General features: G+C 50.6%; 1 protein-coding gene across 4 annotated transcripts in view; it reads right to left on the reverse strand.

The window, feature by feature from the left end:
* Window positions 1-1,186: 1,186 nt before the first annotated feature.
* dtna (dystrobrevin, alpha) overlaps window positions 1,187-14,185 on the reverse strand; it is a 54,368-nt gene continuing 41,369 nt past the window's right edge. For 3 of the 4 annotated variants that reach the window (XM_066683931.1, XM_066683930.1, XM_066683929.1), the window contains 6 exons: window positions 12,643-12,790; window positions 10,652-10,741; window positions 8,617-8,737; window positions 6,648-6,754; window positions 5,171-5,204; window positions 1,187-4,294 (listed from right to left, as the gene is read on the reverse strand). In XM_066683931.1, coding sequence (XP_066540028.1) covers window positions 5,179-5,204; window positions 6,648-6,754; window positions 8,617-8,737; window positions 10,652-10,741; window positions 12,643-12,790 — 492 coding nt within the window. In that variant the 3' untranslated portion in view covers window positions 1,187-4,294; window positions 5,171-5,178. The remainder of the gene's footprint in view (window positions 4,295-5,170; window positions 5,205-6,647; window positions 6,755-8,616; window positions 8,738-10,651; window positions 10,742-12,642; window positions 12,791-14,185) is intronic. The other variant, XM_066683932.1, reaches the window with a different exon arrangement.

Genomic DNA, 14,185 nt, shown 5'->3' on the forward strand with positions numbered 1-14,185 from the left:
TCTCCCTGTGTCTGCGTGGGTTTCCTCCGGGTGACTGTCTGTGAGGAGTGTGGTGTGTTCTCCCTGTGTCTGCGTGGGTTTCCTCCGGGTGACTGTCTGTGAGGAGTGTGGTGTGTTCTCCCTGTGTCTGCGTGGGTTTCCTCCGGGTGACTGTCTGTGAGGAGTGTGGTGTGTTCTCCCTGTGTCTGCGTGGGTTTCCTCCGGGTGACTGTCTGTGAGGAGTGTGGTGTGTTCTCCCTGTGTCTGCGTGGGTTTCCTCCGGGTGACTGTCTGTGAGGAGTGTGGTGTGTTCTCCCTGTGTCTGCGTGGGTTTCCTCCGGGTGACTGTCTGTGAGGAGTGTGGTGTGTTCTCCCTGTGTCTGCGTGGGTTTCCTCCGGGTGACTGTCTGTGAGGAGTGTGGTGTGTTCTCCCTGTGTCTGCGTGGGTTTCCTCCGGGTGCTCCGGTTTACTCCCACGCTCCAAAAACACACGTTGGTAGGTGGATTGGCGACTCAAAAGTGTCCGTAGGTGTGAGTGTGTGAGTGAATGTGTGAGTGTGTGTCACCCTGTGAAGGACTGGCGCCCTCTCCAGGGTGTGTTGCCTTGCGCCCAGTGATTCTGGGTAGGCTTCGGACCCACCACCGCCCTGAACTGGATAAGGGTCACAGACAATAAATGAATGTTGAAGTTAAGGCTTAAGTTTTCTAGATAAACTAAAAAAGTTGGAAGGCACTTCTGAACGAGAGGTAGGAGGTCCTCCTAAAGAACCACTCAGACTTTGGGCCAAAAATGTGCTGAGGGTCCTAGGGTCCATTAAATCATACCCTCACTCCACCAGTGTTCTACACGTTCTGTGCTTAAAAACTGTCTTGAGGCTGTAACTGTCAGAAACATTTGAGGTGATGAAGATGTGGCCTCGTTTACGTCTGTCTTTCTCTCTGCACTGATTCCTCAGAGAGCACTGGGTAAATGAACCTAACCCTGAGCACAAGAGGTTAACAACCTTCATTTATTAATAACACAACTACATTTTAATTTAGGGGCTAAAGCAATGGAAACATTTTAGCACAAATACAACTTCTGTGTTTCTGTGAAACGGTGGTGAGCTGAGCTCCTGCGGCGTCTGTGCCGTGCCACTTCTTCTTTTAGTGACGGCTTCTCACTATTGTGTGAACAAATGTGCAAACTCACATCACCATTTTTTATTTTTAGTTCAAACAGACATCAACAATCAATCAGTTCTTCATTTTTCAGCTTCAGGAAAAAAACAACACAAAACAAAACAAAAAGCTAGATTCCACAGAAAATAACACTGCAGTCTGAACTGTGACTGTTTCCACCCGCTGCCTCAGTGCACAGTGACCCTGCGGTGACTGACCAGGCCCATGGTTCTTAGGAGAAATAGATTTTGTTCTAAAATGAAATTGATAGTTGAACATTAGGGTCCAATTAGTCCAAGTCTCCATTGGACTGTTACTAACATCAAATCTGTGTAAATCTGCAGTGGGTCGTTTAGTAAAAAGCAGTAAGTGTAAGCTACAACTCCCACCTCCTCCCTTCAGCCCCTCTTCCAAAGCCGCTCCCCCACAAACACATGACCACACTCGGCCGGACTACAGCTGGAGGAGTCCCAGAGAGTGCAGCACCATTATCTACTTCTGTCTTTTTCTTCTTCCTCTTCTTCCAGTAGGAGCTGTTGTAGAGAGTAATGGGACTGTCTCGATTGGTCTGGTGCAGTTAGCTTTCAGCACAGGGCCTGTAGGGCTCAGCTCATGCAGAATGCGGAGCACACACAGGCAGGCGTGTGCAGGTGGTGAGGGAGGGAGGTAGACAGGGATGAACACAGTCCAGACATTTCACTGGGAGTGTGTGCAGTAGATTTACAGATTGCTGTGGGGATGTAAAGAGTGTTTCAAAAATAGACAAAAACAATGCGTGTAAAATTAGTGCCTACTACTTATTCTACTTTAAAGGTGATATTAATGTTTTTAATTTACCGTTTATAAAATTCATAGAAAGTCTCCTCACCATTTGCTAGATCTCATCTGTTTGCGCTGAAAAATGCTCCAGCGTTTGTACGCAGTCCTGACTCAGTAAATGGGAAATAAACTAATGCCGGGATCACACTACACAAATTCAACTGTGTCGTATCCAACAAATCCCCGGCGTCGGAACCGGATCTGAGTGTCGTGGATGAGGAGCGGTCGTGGAGTGAGACGCGATCATAGATCAGCGACCTGTGACGCCCCACGACTCCCCGAGGAAAAGTGGAGTGTGTTAGAGTTGGATCTTTTGGCTCAGTCTGACGTTTCCTACGACGTGTTCCTGACGATGACCAATAGGAGGCAGAGCGGTGTCCGGAGCACATCTGTAAACACGGAGAAGAGAGGGAGGGAGGCTCTGCTGCAGCTGTCTGTGGAACAACCGAACTGAGGACACGCTCTGGACGTGTAATACACTCCCTCAGGTTCTCTTTGTAGGAGACAGTCCACACCGTGGTCTCCATGACACCCAGGAACCGCCCACTATCACTTTTACTTCTTCTTTTCGCAACAAAACCCAAGCAGCACCACACAGCGCTTCTGTAGCTGTGATCAACAGTTTCTAGCCCCGCCTCCCATTGACCTCTGAACTCATGCAGTGACGGGAACAGAGAGTGGTCCGTGTTAAACATGCAGTGTCCCCTGATTCCCGCCCGAGACACGGCACGAGTCTGACACAGCGAACGTCCTGAAAGACAGAAATTTCGTGTAGTCTGATCCCGGTGTTAGTGTCTCTGTCTGAACTGTTTCAGATGCATTTCTTAAGGTGGAACTGACTCTAAATTCAGGAGACTGTAGAAAATAAACACAGAGCGAAAATGCTATAAAACTAAACAGCTCGAGTCACAAATTAATTTTTGTGGTAATTCAAAGTTAATAAAAACTTCAACCTACAGTTAGCGTCTTACTCAAACACAACATTCCCCTTTAAAAGATGTAAAAAAAGCAAACTTGAGCCTCCCAATCCCCTACATGGCTTTGGAGGGCGGAGCTTCTGAATAAACACAAACAGGAGGGGGGTCATTTGTTTAGCCGTGAGGACTGTAGTTCTCCAGAATCCTCCACATTGCCTTTAAAGGCAGCTTCAGCTGGAAATGGATTAAATAAAGAGTGTGTCCTGAGCCTCTGCGCAGCAGTGTACACAGCACCAGGCGAGGCACTCTGTTATTACATACTCTGTGATCACCCCTTGGAACTCTCGAGGGCTGGTTTGTACATGCTTTAATGACTCTGTAGATGCATTGGCTTTAAATTTACAGTGAAAAAGAGCTTCAGCGACAGGGGACTGATTCCCCAGCAGTTAAAAGTCAGTGAGGAAATGGATGGGACACAAATGGCAGACACACACACAAGGCAATTGGCTAAGGCAGCATGATCGTTCGGGATGAACAGCACACAGTGAAGCCCAAACCCATTCGTACCTGTGCCACATTTTGATTTGCAGTGAGTCACGGTGGAAACGGCGAATAAAGAAGCCCAGGCGTCTCTGTCCCCCACAACTTCCCCCAGCTCCCCCTGAGGGATCTCCAGGCGTTCTCAGGCCAGTGGGAGATTTAATCCCTCCAGCGTCTCCTGGGTCTGGTGTAGCCCCAGTGGGGGGCACACAGGAGGCTCCTCATCAGACACACGAACCACCTCCACTGACTCCTCTCAACTCTACTCCGAGCCCCTCACACTTCACGGAGGGTAAACGCCGGTCCTTACCCAGAGCTCATGACCGTAGGTGAGAGTGAGGACGTGGACTGAGCGGTCAGACTAAGATCTTTATGGCTCAGCTCCTCTTCACCACGACGGTGAAGACAGAAGAAAGCTGTTTGCCTTCAGACCTTTGCTCACTGTAAAGCAGAATGTGGCATGGGCACGGAAATATATTTAAAAGAATAAACAACTCCACACACACACACACCAAAAATGCTTTTAAATCTCAAGCCATTTCACTCCAAGAGAAAACCATACAATGTACTGATCACAGAAAGGAAGTCCTGGGCAAATCCCGTATGAATTCCCAGTGGGACGTGTGCTAAAGGCTGTGTGTGAAGATAGCAGCTCTGTTCACCTTTAAAAAATACAGTTCTTAAACACACACACATTCACAGAGAGAGTGGAGAGGGGCTTTATGGCACCGGTGGTGTTTCTGTTCATAACCTTGGAGTCAGTTCACAGTATTCCCTTAAAGCAGTGTGTAGGGTCCGTGACGACACTCCTGCGTTTACAGCAGTGGGGTTAGTGCTCCTTTAACTCAGTAGCTGTGCACTGCTTCATCGTCTCCTGTCTGCGGAGGAAACACAAGCTTTTAGAAAACCGTGTCTAACACCTGCGCTTCCCGACTCTGGCCCCGGTGTCGTACCGCTCTGCGCCTCACTCCTCGCTCCTGAGAGGAGCCGATCCGACAGATTAACTCTTTAACAACACTTTACTGGGTTGGTGTGTGGAGCCAATAAAAGCCCAAACTGGGGTTGAGGAACACTGCCTTGTGGCTCGTTGCAACTGATTCCCAGGTGCATTCACACACCGTTTCCTTAAACAACATTTTAAGTAGAAGACATAAAGAAACTAAAAAGCAGTCTTGATAGGAATGAGACACCTAAAGAGAATACATAGAGCATGGAGAGTTTTTAAACCCTGTGTCCACTCTCTGTCCACTCTGTGAGACACTCCTCCCTCGTTGGTCCACCTTGTAGATGTAGAGTCAGAGACAGTAGCTCATCTGTCGCTGCACAGTGTGTGTCGCTCGTCCTCTAGTCCTTCATCAGTGACACAGGACGCTGTCGGCTGGATGTTTTCGGTCGGTGGACTGTTCTCAGTCCAGACACTGAGGGGTTTAAAAACTCCAGCAGCACTGCTGTGTCTGATCCACTCTACACCAGCACAACACACACTAACACACCACCACCACGTCAGTGTCACTGCAGCGCTGAGAATGATCCACCACCACATCACACCTGCTCTGTGGGGGTCCTGAGCGCTGAGGGACAGGGGGAGAGGGGGGTAACAAAGTATGCAGAGCAACAGATGGACTACAGTCTGTGGTTGGAGGAGTACAGAGTGACCGGAGTGGACAGTGGAGCTGTGAGAATGAGCAATGAGTTTAGAAACAGCAGGTGGTTTTAATGTTATGGCTGATGGAGTGTGAGGGTACAGTACTTACCTTTGTGATTAAAACAGAGCCACTGTGGTGAAATCTGCAGAGAAACAGTGTGGATGATGGTTATAACCCAGTCTTTGAATAAACACTTTTCTCAGGAGAGAGTTACTGTAACAAAGAGACTCCCTCTTAAACACGTGTCCACACACTTTTGGCCACGTGGATACAGCAGCTGCTTCGTTTAAATAAATATTTACACCGTAGCTTTGTCTCTGGCCTCTACTTTATTCCAAGACAGATCCGTACGCTGTTGTCTTTATGTTATCACTGCTCTGGAAAAGCCTGCTACCGGCAGAAAGCTAAAACACACAGTACACACAGCTCCTAGTGTTCACCTGAGACACCTGCTGAGTGCACACTCCTCTCTCAGGTGACAGGGTGAATCCAGCTGTGACTGCACTGAACTGTAATCATCCTGCGACACTGTGGAGGATGTATGTGTGTGTTTCACCATAATCTGCAGGAACTGAACACACCTCTCTGAGCGTGTGAGTATTCACTACAAGTGTGTGTGTGGTGTGTGAGTGTGGTGTGTGTGGGTGTGTGTGGTGTGTGTGTGTGTGTGTGTGTGGTGTGTGTGGTGTGTGAGTGTGAGTGTGTGTGTGAGTGTGTGGTGTGTGTGTACACGCGCGTGTGGTGTGTGTGTGCGCAAATGTGGTGTTTGTGTGTGGTGTGCGTGTGTGCGTGTGTGAGTGTGAGTGTGTGTGTGTGTGTGTACACGCGCGTGTGGTGTGTGTGTGCGCAAATGTGGTGTTTGTGTGTGGTGTGTGTGTGTGTGCGCACATGTGGTGTTTGTGTGTGGTGTGTGTGTGCGCGCGTGTGGTGTGTGCGCGTGTGTATGTGGTGTGTGTGTGTGGTGTGCGTGTGGTGTGTGTGTGTGTGCGCGGTGTGTGTGTGTGTGTGCGTGTGTGGTGTGTGTGTGTGCGGTGTGTGTGTGTGTGTGCGTGTGTGGTGTGCGTGTGTGGTGTGTGTGTGTGAGTGTGTGTACACGCGCGTGTGGTGTGTGTGCGCAAATGTGGTGTTTGTGTGTGGTGTGTGTGTGGTGTGCGTGCGTGTGTGGTGTGCGTGTGTGGTGTGTGTGTGTGTGCGTGTGTGGTGTGCGTGTGTGGTGTGTGTGTGTGTGGTGTGTGAGTGTGAGTGTGAGTGTGTGTGTGTGTGTGAGTGTGTGTACACGCGCGTGTGGTGTGTGTGTGTGTGTGTGGTGTGTGTGTGTGCAAATGTGGTGTTTGTGTGTGGTGTGTGTGTGTGTGTGTGCGCGGTGTGTGTGCGTGTGTGCGTGCGTGTGTGTGTGCGTGTGTGGTGTGCGTGTGTGGTGTGTGTGTGTGGTGTGTGTGGGTGTGTGGTGTGTGAGTGTGTGTGTGAGTGTGAGTGTGTGTGTGTGTGCGCAGTGTGTGTGCGTGTGTGTGGTGTGTGTGTGCGTGTGTGTGGTGTGTGTGTGCGTGTGTGTGGTGTGTGCGCGTGTGTGTGTGTGTGTATTCACCCTGTAGACGTTCTCCAGCTGCTGTTTGCTCCTCTGTTCTCAGTTCTCTCTCCAGACGCTGCTCCAGCTCCTCCTCGTAGCTCTGTTCTCCTCTTCCCTCTGCTCCCCTGTGTCCAACACACACACCCCCCACACTCCCGCTGTGATTATCGCCCCCGTGTTTCAGCGAGAGCAGGATTTGTCTTGTTCCGCACGTTTGTGTTGTGTTTTAAATATTAGACGAACAAATACGTTTTAAAGAATTATTGCTGTAATATAATTGTAATAAATGTAACATCAGTGCGCAGCCGGAGCCTGATGAAGGTTTGTTTCCCACGAGCAGCTGTGACGGGTCTGTTCTGTTCTCGGGGACAATACTGTGTCTAAAGGTCCGTGTGAGTGTGGGTTTAGACCAGTTACAGATGGAGTCAGAGTCAGAGTCGGGAACAGAGCGCAGTGACACTGTGTTTTTAGGTTATTTTTTTGTTGAATAAAATGAGAATGTGATTTTTAATACGACACAGTCACCGTAAAAATGACAGAATGTTTGAATTTGGAATTACAGTTAAACACTACACAAAAACGCTTTAAAACGTAATTGTAGACTTGATATTTCTGTCGTACTCTCAAGGGTTTATGAGCAGAGATCCTCGGCCTGATTCTCCTGAAAGACCAGGCCTCTCCTGGTTGCTGCGGCGATGGCCTGCAGCTAGAGACCTGTGGAGAGTTTTATACAGAATCCTTGATGCAGTCACCTGTGGATGTCCCCTGCTTCAACTCCATTAATGTCCGTCATCACTCGCCCTCAACTCCAACACCACGTGTAAATGCACCACGACTGAAACCGTGTCTGAAGACGCCTTTAACGACTTATACATCCACAGCAGAGACCAGTTTATAATTCTGTGTTGAACCTATGCTCCTCCACCTTCCAGACACAGGCCAGAGACTTCCTCAGACACTGGTTTGTGCAGGGAACCAGTAAAAAGGCGGAACAAGGGAAAATTCAGATGCCTCTGAAAAAACCTCTCTACGAGGAGCAGGAAAAAGGTGCCTCTTTGTCTTTGTTGTTGTCCTAGTCCCAGATGTAAACCATAATCTGTTCCAGTTAGTGCCCTACTCCATAAATAGTGCACTTTACAGATTTATAAAACTAACCACACCACTACACTGTGTACTACAGACTGGAGGACGATATCTGAGATTCAGCCCCTAGTGGTTGGGTGGTGTAATTGCAGAGCACATCGGAACAGTGCACGGTTCAGTCACAGAAGCATATCTGCCTTAGATGTCTTCTATGTAATACACAATTCTGAGGATGTTCTTTAAAGAAGCAATCTGTAAGATATTTGCTGAAAAGTCCAGAGTGTGTGGTCATAGATTAAGGAAACAGGAGAAGTTGAAGCACTGGCATCCCTGATAGCTGCGCTTCGAGAAGTGCCCAGTCTTAAACAACACCTGCCACCTAAAAGGACCGCTATGGGGGAAGGGAAAACCAATACGTGACCTCATGTAGTCAAAGTATTTAAGGTGGATTTGGGCAGCGAATGCGTGTAAATGCTGAGGAAATGGCGGCTGCTCATTCACTCGTTTTGGCCTTTTCTAACGTACGTAGATGTTCTACTGAAATATTGTCGTTTGTTTGTGTATGTTCAGTTTTCCTCAAACTGGCAACACACTCGAGCTTCACGTCTGGGGAGGGGGGGGGGGCAGACAGCTCGCTCCACTATTTTGAAAATATATTGTAGTTCTCAGTTTAAACTCTCGGTGTCTGTGTTACAGACTGCTCCTTTAAATGTCTTTAAAGTTCTTCTGCTCCTGGGTCTCAGCCACAGACAGAAACAGAAAGTCACGAGGTCCCTGTCCAAATGGTCTGAGGAAAGCAGTGGCCGGTCCCCGTCCTCGTCCCCAGTTTTTTACAGAGCAGAGTGACGCCAGGTGCTGACCAGGGCGACCCTGAGTCAATGCTGTGTGGATGTGATTGGTTTACCGTGTTTGGGAGAGGGTGATCTGCGCAGACAGGCTTTCAGCAGCAGTCAAAGGGAAGCTGTCAAACTGTGAATGTTCTGCCTCTGCATCCGCAACATTACTGTCGCTCTCACTGCCCACGTCTGGAAAACACACGAGGAGAATTCAAATGGAGCCCCATCCTTCTTTAAAAAATCCCATGTTCAGTGCATTCTCTTGCTAATGTTAATCTGGAGCCCACCAACACACACACTGTGAAACAAATCCCCACAGTCAATTGTCTACTAAAAACCAGAGCTTCTGCTCCTCGCTCCTCACTGCTGTGCGCTCGGGGTCGGGGTGAACAGCGAGCGGCTCGTTATCATTTAAAGGAACAGGTGCTGAACAGGGGCTGTTTACACAGGGGGAGAACACTGCTGTGGGGCTCGTGGGGTTTGGACCAAAGCAGGTCACAGACACTTCATTAAGACCTAGAACCTCGTATGTTCCCTCATACGCACCCTACGGACACTTTTGAGTCTCCAATCCACCTACCAAAGTGTGTTTTTGGAGGGCGGGAGGAAACTGGAGCACGGGGAGGAAACCCACGCAGACACATAGAGAACACACCACACTCCTCACAGACAGTCACCCAGAGGAAACCCACGCAGACACAGGGAGAACACACCACACTCCTCACAGACAGTCACCCGGAGGAAACCCACGCAGAGACAGGGAGAACACACCACACTCCTCACAGACAGTCACCCAGAGGAAACCCACGCAGACACAGGGAGAACACACCACACTCCTCACAGACAGTCACCCAGAGGAAACCCACGCAGACACAGAGAGAACACATCACACTCCTCACAGACAGTCACCTGGAGGAAACCCACGCAGACACAGGGAGAACACACCACACTCCTCACAGACAGTCACCCAGAGGAAACCCACGCAGACACAGAGAGAACACATCACACTCCTCACAGACAGTCACCCGGAGGAAACCCACGCAGACACAGAGAGAACACACCACACTCCTCACAGACAGTCACCCAGAGGAAACCCACGCAGACACAGGGAGAACACACCACACTCCTCACAGACAGTCACCCAGAGGAAACACACGCAGACACTGGGAGAACACACCACACTCCTCACAGACAGTCACCCGGAGGAAACCCACGCAGACACAGGGAGAACACCCCACACTCCTCACAGACAGTCACCCAGAGGAAACCCACGCAGACACTGGGAGAACACACCACACTCCTCACAGACAGTCACCCGGAGGAAACCCACGCAGACACAGAGAGAACACACCACACTCCTCACAGACAGTCACCCAGAGGAAACCCACGCAGACACAGGGAGAACACACCACACTCCTCACAGACAGTCACCCAGAGGAAACACACGCAGACACTGGGAAAACACACCACACTCCTCACAGACAGTCACCCGGAGGAAACCCACGCAGACACAGGGAGAACACCCCACACTCCTCACAGACAGTCACCCAGAGGAAACACACGCAGACACTGGGAGAACACGTCACACTCCTCACAGACAGTCACCCGGAGGAATTGTGAAGTAGGTACTGTATGTGTTTACAGACTACACTCTTAAAGATGATGGTTCTGCAAAGGGTTCTTCAGTAAAGTATATGGTTCTATACAGAACTCTGAAAACTTGAAGAACCTTTTTCATGATTAAAGAGTTCTTTGCATCGTGAAGAGGTTCTTCAGACCGATGGAGAATGTGCTGTAGATGGTTCTATATGGCACCTTTTAGAGAATGGTTCTGGACATCGTAACAATAAAGGAAGCCTTTTTGGTGCCGTATAGAACCCTTCTCTAAAATAGAGTCGTCTATGGCACGTTCTCCATCAGTCTGAGGAACCTTCTATGATGCAAAGAACACTTTAATCATGCAAAATGTTCTTCCCGTGATTAGGGTTCTACACAGAACCTTATACTTCACTAAAGAAGCCCTTGTAGAACCTTCATTTTTAAGTGTGTACCGTCCCGGTTCAGAAAGTGTTTCCGATGGCTGTAACGCGGTGGGAGCTTTACCCGAGTGGAGCTCTTTAACGAGGGACGACACGGTGCTGGTGATGGAGTCTGCAGCCACCAGCAGGTCATTCCTTAAGTTCCGTCCGGAGCCTGCAGCAGAGAGAAGAACATCATCAGTCTTCATTAACCCTGTGTGAGCGGTGTTGGGGCTCTAGCACGTTCCCATGCTCCACATCAGTCTCGATCAAAGCTGTTATCACTGGTTTGTCTAAGTTTTAAACGCTGATCCAGACACAAAACACATCCCCCTTTTATTAATGGTCCCAGTTCCTCCGCCCGGTTAAAGCTGCTCCAGAGGCTGCAGGAGTTTTATTTCTAAACCTTTTAAAAGCCCTCTATGTGGCCCTCTGCTGGACAAACCGTATTTTACCATTTTACGTTGATTCAAAGACATGTCACTGAGAGTAAATTTGTTGCTATTTGTTGCAGTGAAAGTTTAAATGAGGTTTATTCGTGTGTTTAAAGCACTTTTTACAGAACTAAGGTGTATTTTAGAGTCATTGCTGCAGTGTGTCCTCAGCTCTACTCCACCTCTCAGTGAGGGATAAAGTCACCTGTCGTTTGGTGGCAGACGTGTCCGAGATTTCTGCTTGAACTTTAGATTGGATTAGAGTCCGATCCCAGGGTCACATTTCTCTGTTCTGAAAAACCCAGGTTTAAAGATTAATCCAAATTTGACCGCGCTCTTTTACACAGACACCTTTAAAAATGGGGGTGTGTTTTTCTGAATCTTGTGATGAACGAGGCGTTACAGAAATGTTGATTTTCCTGAATAACGTCCTAAACAACGTCCTACTCTAACACTTATATTTTTAATGAGCTTCTGTGTGACAAACTACCTCTCTCCCCCCTCTCCCTCCTCACTCTCTCTCTCCCCCCTCTCCCTCCTCACTCTCTCTCTCCCCTCCCTCCCTCCTCACTCTCTCTCTCCCATCCCTCCTTCCCCTCCCTCCCTCCGTCTCTCTCTCTCCCTACCCCCTCCCTCCCTCTCTCTCTCCCTCCCTCTCTCTTCTCTCTCTCTCCCTCCCTTTCTCTGCCTCTCTCTCTGCCTCTCTCTCCCTCCCTCTCTCCCCTCTCTCTCTCTCTCTCTCTCTCTCTCTCTCCCTCTCCCCCACTCTCTCTCCCCCTCCCTCTCTCTCTCCCTCCCTCTCTCCCCCTCCCTTTCTCTCTCCCTCCCTCCCTCCTCTCTCTCCCCCTCCCTCCTCTCTCTCCCCCTCCCTCTCTCTCTCCCCCCTCTCTCCCTCCCTCCCTCCCTCCTCTCTCCCTCCTTCCCTCCCTCCTCTCTCCCTCCTTCCCTCCCTCTCTCCTCTCTCTCGTTCTCTCTCTCTCTCTCTCTCTCTCTCTCTCTCTCCCCCTCTCTCTCCCCCTCTCCCTCCTCTCTCTCTCCCCCTCCCTCTCTCTCTCCCTCCCTTTCTCTCTCCCCCTCCCTCCTCTCTCTCCCCCTCCCTCTCTCTCTCCCCCTCTCTCCCTCCCTCCCTCCCTCCTCTCTCCCTCCTTCCCTCCCTCTCTCCTCTCTCTCGTTCTCTCTCTCTCTCTCTCTCTCTCTCTCTCTCTCTCTCTCTCCCCCTCTCTCTCCCCCTCTCCCTCCTCTCTCTCTCCCCCTCCCTCTCTCTCTCCCTCCCTTTCTCTCTCCCTCCCTCCCTCCTCTCTCTCTCCCCCTCCCTCTCTCTCTCCCCCCTCTCTCCCTCCCTCCCTCCCTCCTCTCTCCCTCCTTCCCTCCCTCCCTCCTCTCTCTCTCCCCCTCCCTCTCTCTCTCCCTCCCTTTCTCTCTCCCTCCCTCCCTCCTCTCTCTCTCCCCCTCCCTCTCTCTCTCCCCCCTCTCTCCCTCCCTCCCTCCCTCCTCTCTCCCTCCTTCCCTCCCTCCCTCCTCTCTCCCTCCACCCCCTCTCTCTCCCTCTTTCCCTCCCTCCCCCACTCTCTCCCTGCCCCCCCCCCCCAATCTCTATCTGTCTTTCTCTCTCTTCTAGGAAGGAGCGTGTTGCTGTAGTTACTCTGGGCAAAGGCCTGCTGCACGTCTCCTCCGAGGCCCATGAGTGAGTCCTGAGGTGCCTGGCTGTGCGTGGAGTGGACTGGGGTGGGCACAGTGCTGCTCGCTGTGTGGCTCGGGGAAGAGCGAGGGGATGAGGTAGAGCCTTGATTCTGACAAAGAAACAAACAGAAACCATGTCAAACGAGAGAGAGAGAGAGAGAGAGAGGGAGGGAGAGAGAGAGAGAGAGAGAGAGAGCACAACACGACGGATTAATGAAATGAAGGCAGGAGCCGAGCGCTGATTAACGAGCAGTAAACAGCCGCAGTAAAGCAGCAAAGCCTCCACGCTTCATTCAGTCACAGTCACGAACAGTTGTTCACCAATGATCTAATCAGCATTCTCACTCCAGCACTTCTCTGATTAACACCCTCTCATCACACCGCACAGCGCCTGCTGCTGGTGAACTGTGAAAGCATTGGGAATCTTCCAGATGTACACCATGCAGTCTGTTATTTAGCATTTCCTGCTCCTTCTTACACGACTGAACCCCCGCACCCCCCGAGGAGCCGGGCGTGACTCCGCACACAGAGAGTAATGATCAGTTTGGGGCTGATGTGTGAAGCTCGTCCACGGGACCCACATTTTTTAAACCTGCCTTATTTTACATTTTAAAAGGAACCCCAGCTTGTAACACATCAGCCGTAATACGATGGCATTACTCTAAATTACTGAAGCGGACCCTGGAGGGTGACGGCGGGTGGCTGCAGTGGAAGTGGCCCTTCGCTCTTGAACACACACTGACTACTGTTCCGTGTTTTCAGTGTGAGTCAGACACATTCCTGAAACACACCAGAGGAGTGACGAGCCTCAGAGACGAGAGTGGGGCAGAACGGCTGGTGCTGTTGTGGAAACTGCACACCTACAGGGTCCGGGACTGTCCGGGGTTGATCTGCAGCTGGAGATTCGTCAGAACACTGTGTTACCTTCCCCCTCCGCTGCAAACCAACATCAGTCCAGTCTCTCAGCAGCAGTAGTTTATTAGATTCACGAAGTGCCCCCGGAGTGAAGTGACCAGAGCAAAGCCTCCGGGTGACTGTCTGTGAGGAGTGTGGTGTGTTCTCTCTGTGTCTGCGTGGGTTTCCTCCGGGTGACTGTCTGTGAGGAGTGTGGTGTGTTCTCTCTGTGTCTGCGTGGGTTTCCTCCGGGTGACTGTCTGTGAGGAGTGTGGTGTGTTCTCCCTGTGTCTGTGTGGGTTTCCTCCGGGTGACTGTCTGTGAGGAGTGTGGTGTGTTCTCCCTGTGTCTGTGTGGGTTTCCTCCGGGTGACTGTCTGTGAGGAGTGTGGTGTGTTCTCTCTGTGTCTGCGTGGGTTTCCTCCGGGTGACTGTCTGTGAGGAGTGTGGTGTGTTCTCTCTGTGTCTGCGTGGGTTTCCTCCGGGTGACTGTCTGTGAGGAGTGTGGTGTGTTCTCTCAGTGTCTGCGTGGGTTTCCTCCGGGTGACTGTCTGTGAGGAGTGTGGTGTGTTCTCCCTGTGTCTGTGTGGGTTTCCTCCGGGTGACTGTCTG

The sequence above is a fragment of the Hoplias malabaricus genome, chromosome 10 (assembly GCF_029633855.1).
Source record: "Hoplias malabaricus isolate fHopMal1 chromosome 10, fHopMal1.hap1, whole genome shotgun sequence".
NCBI lineage: Eukaryota > Metazoa > Chordata > Actinopteri > Characiformes > Erythrinidae > Hoplias > Hoplias malabaricus.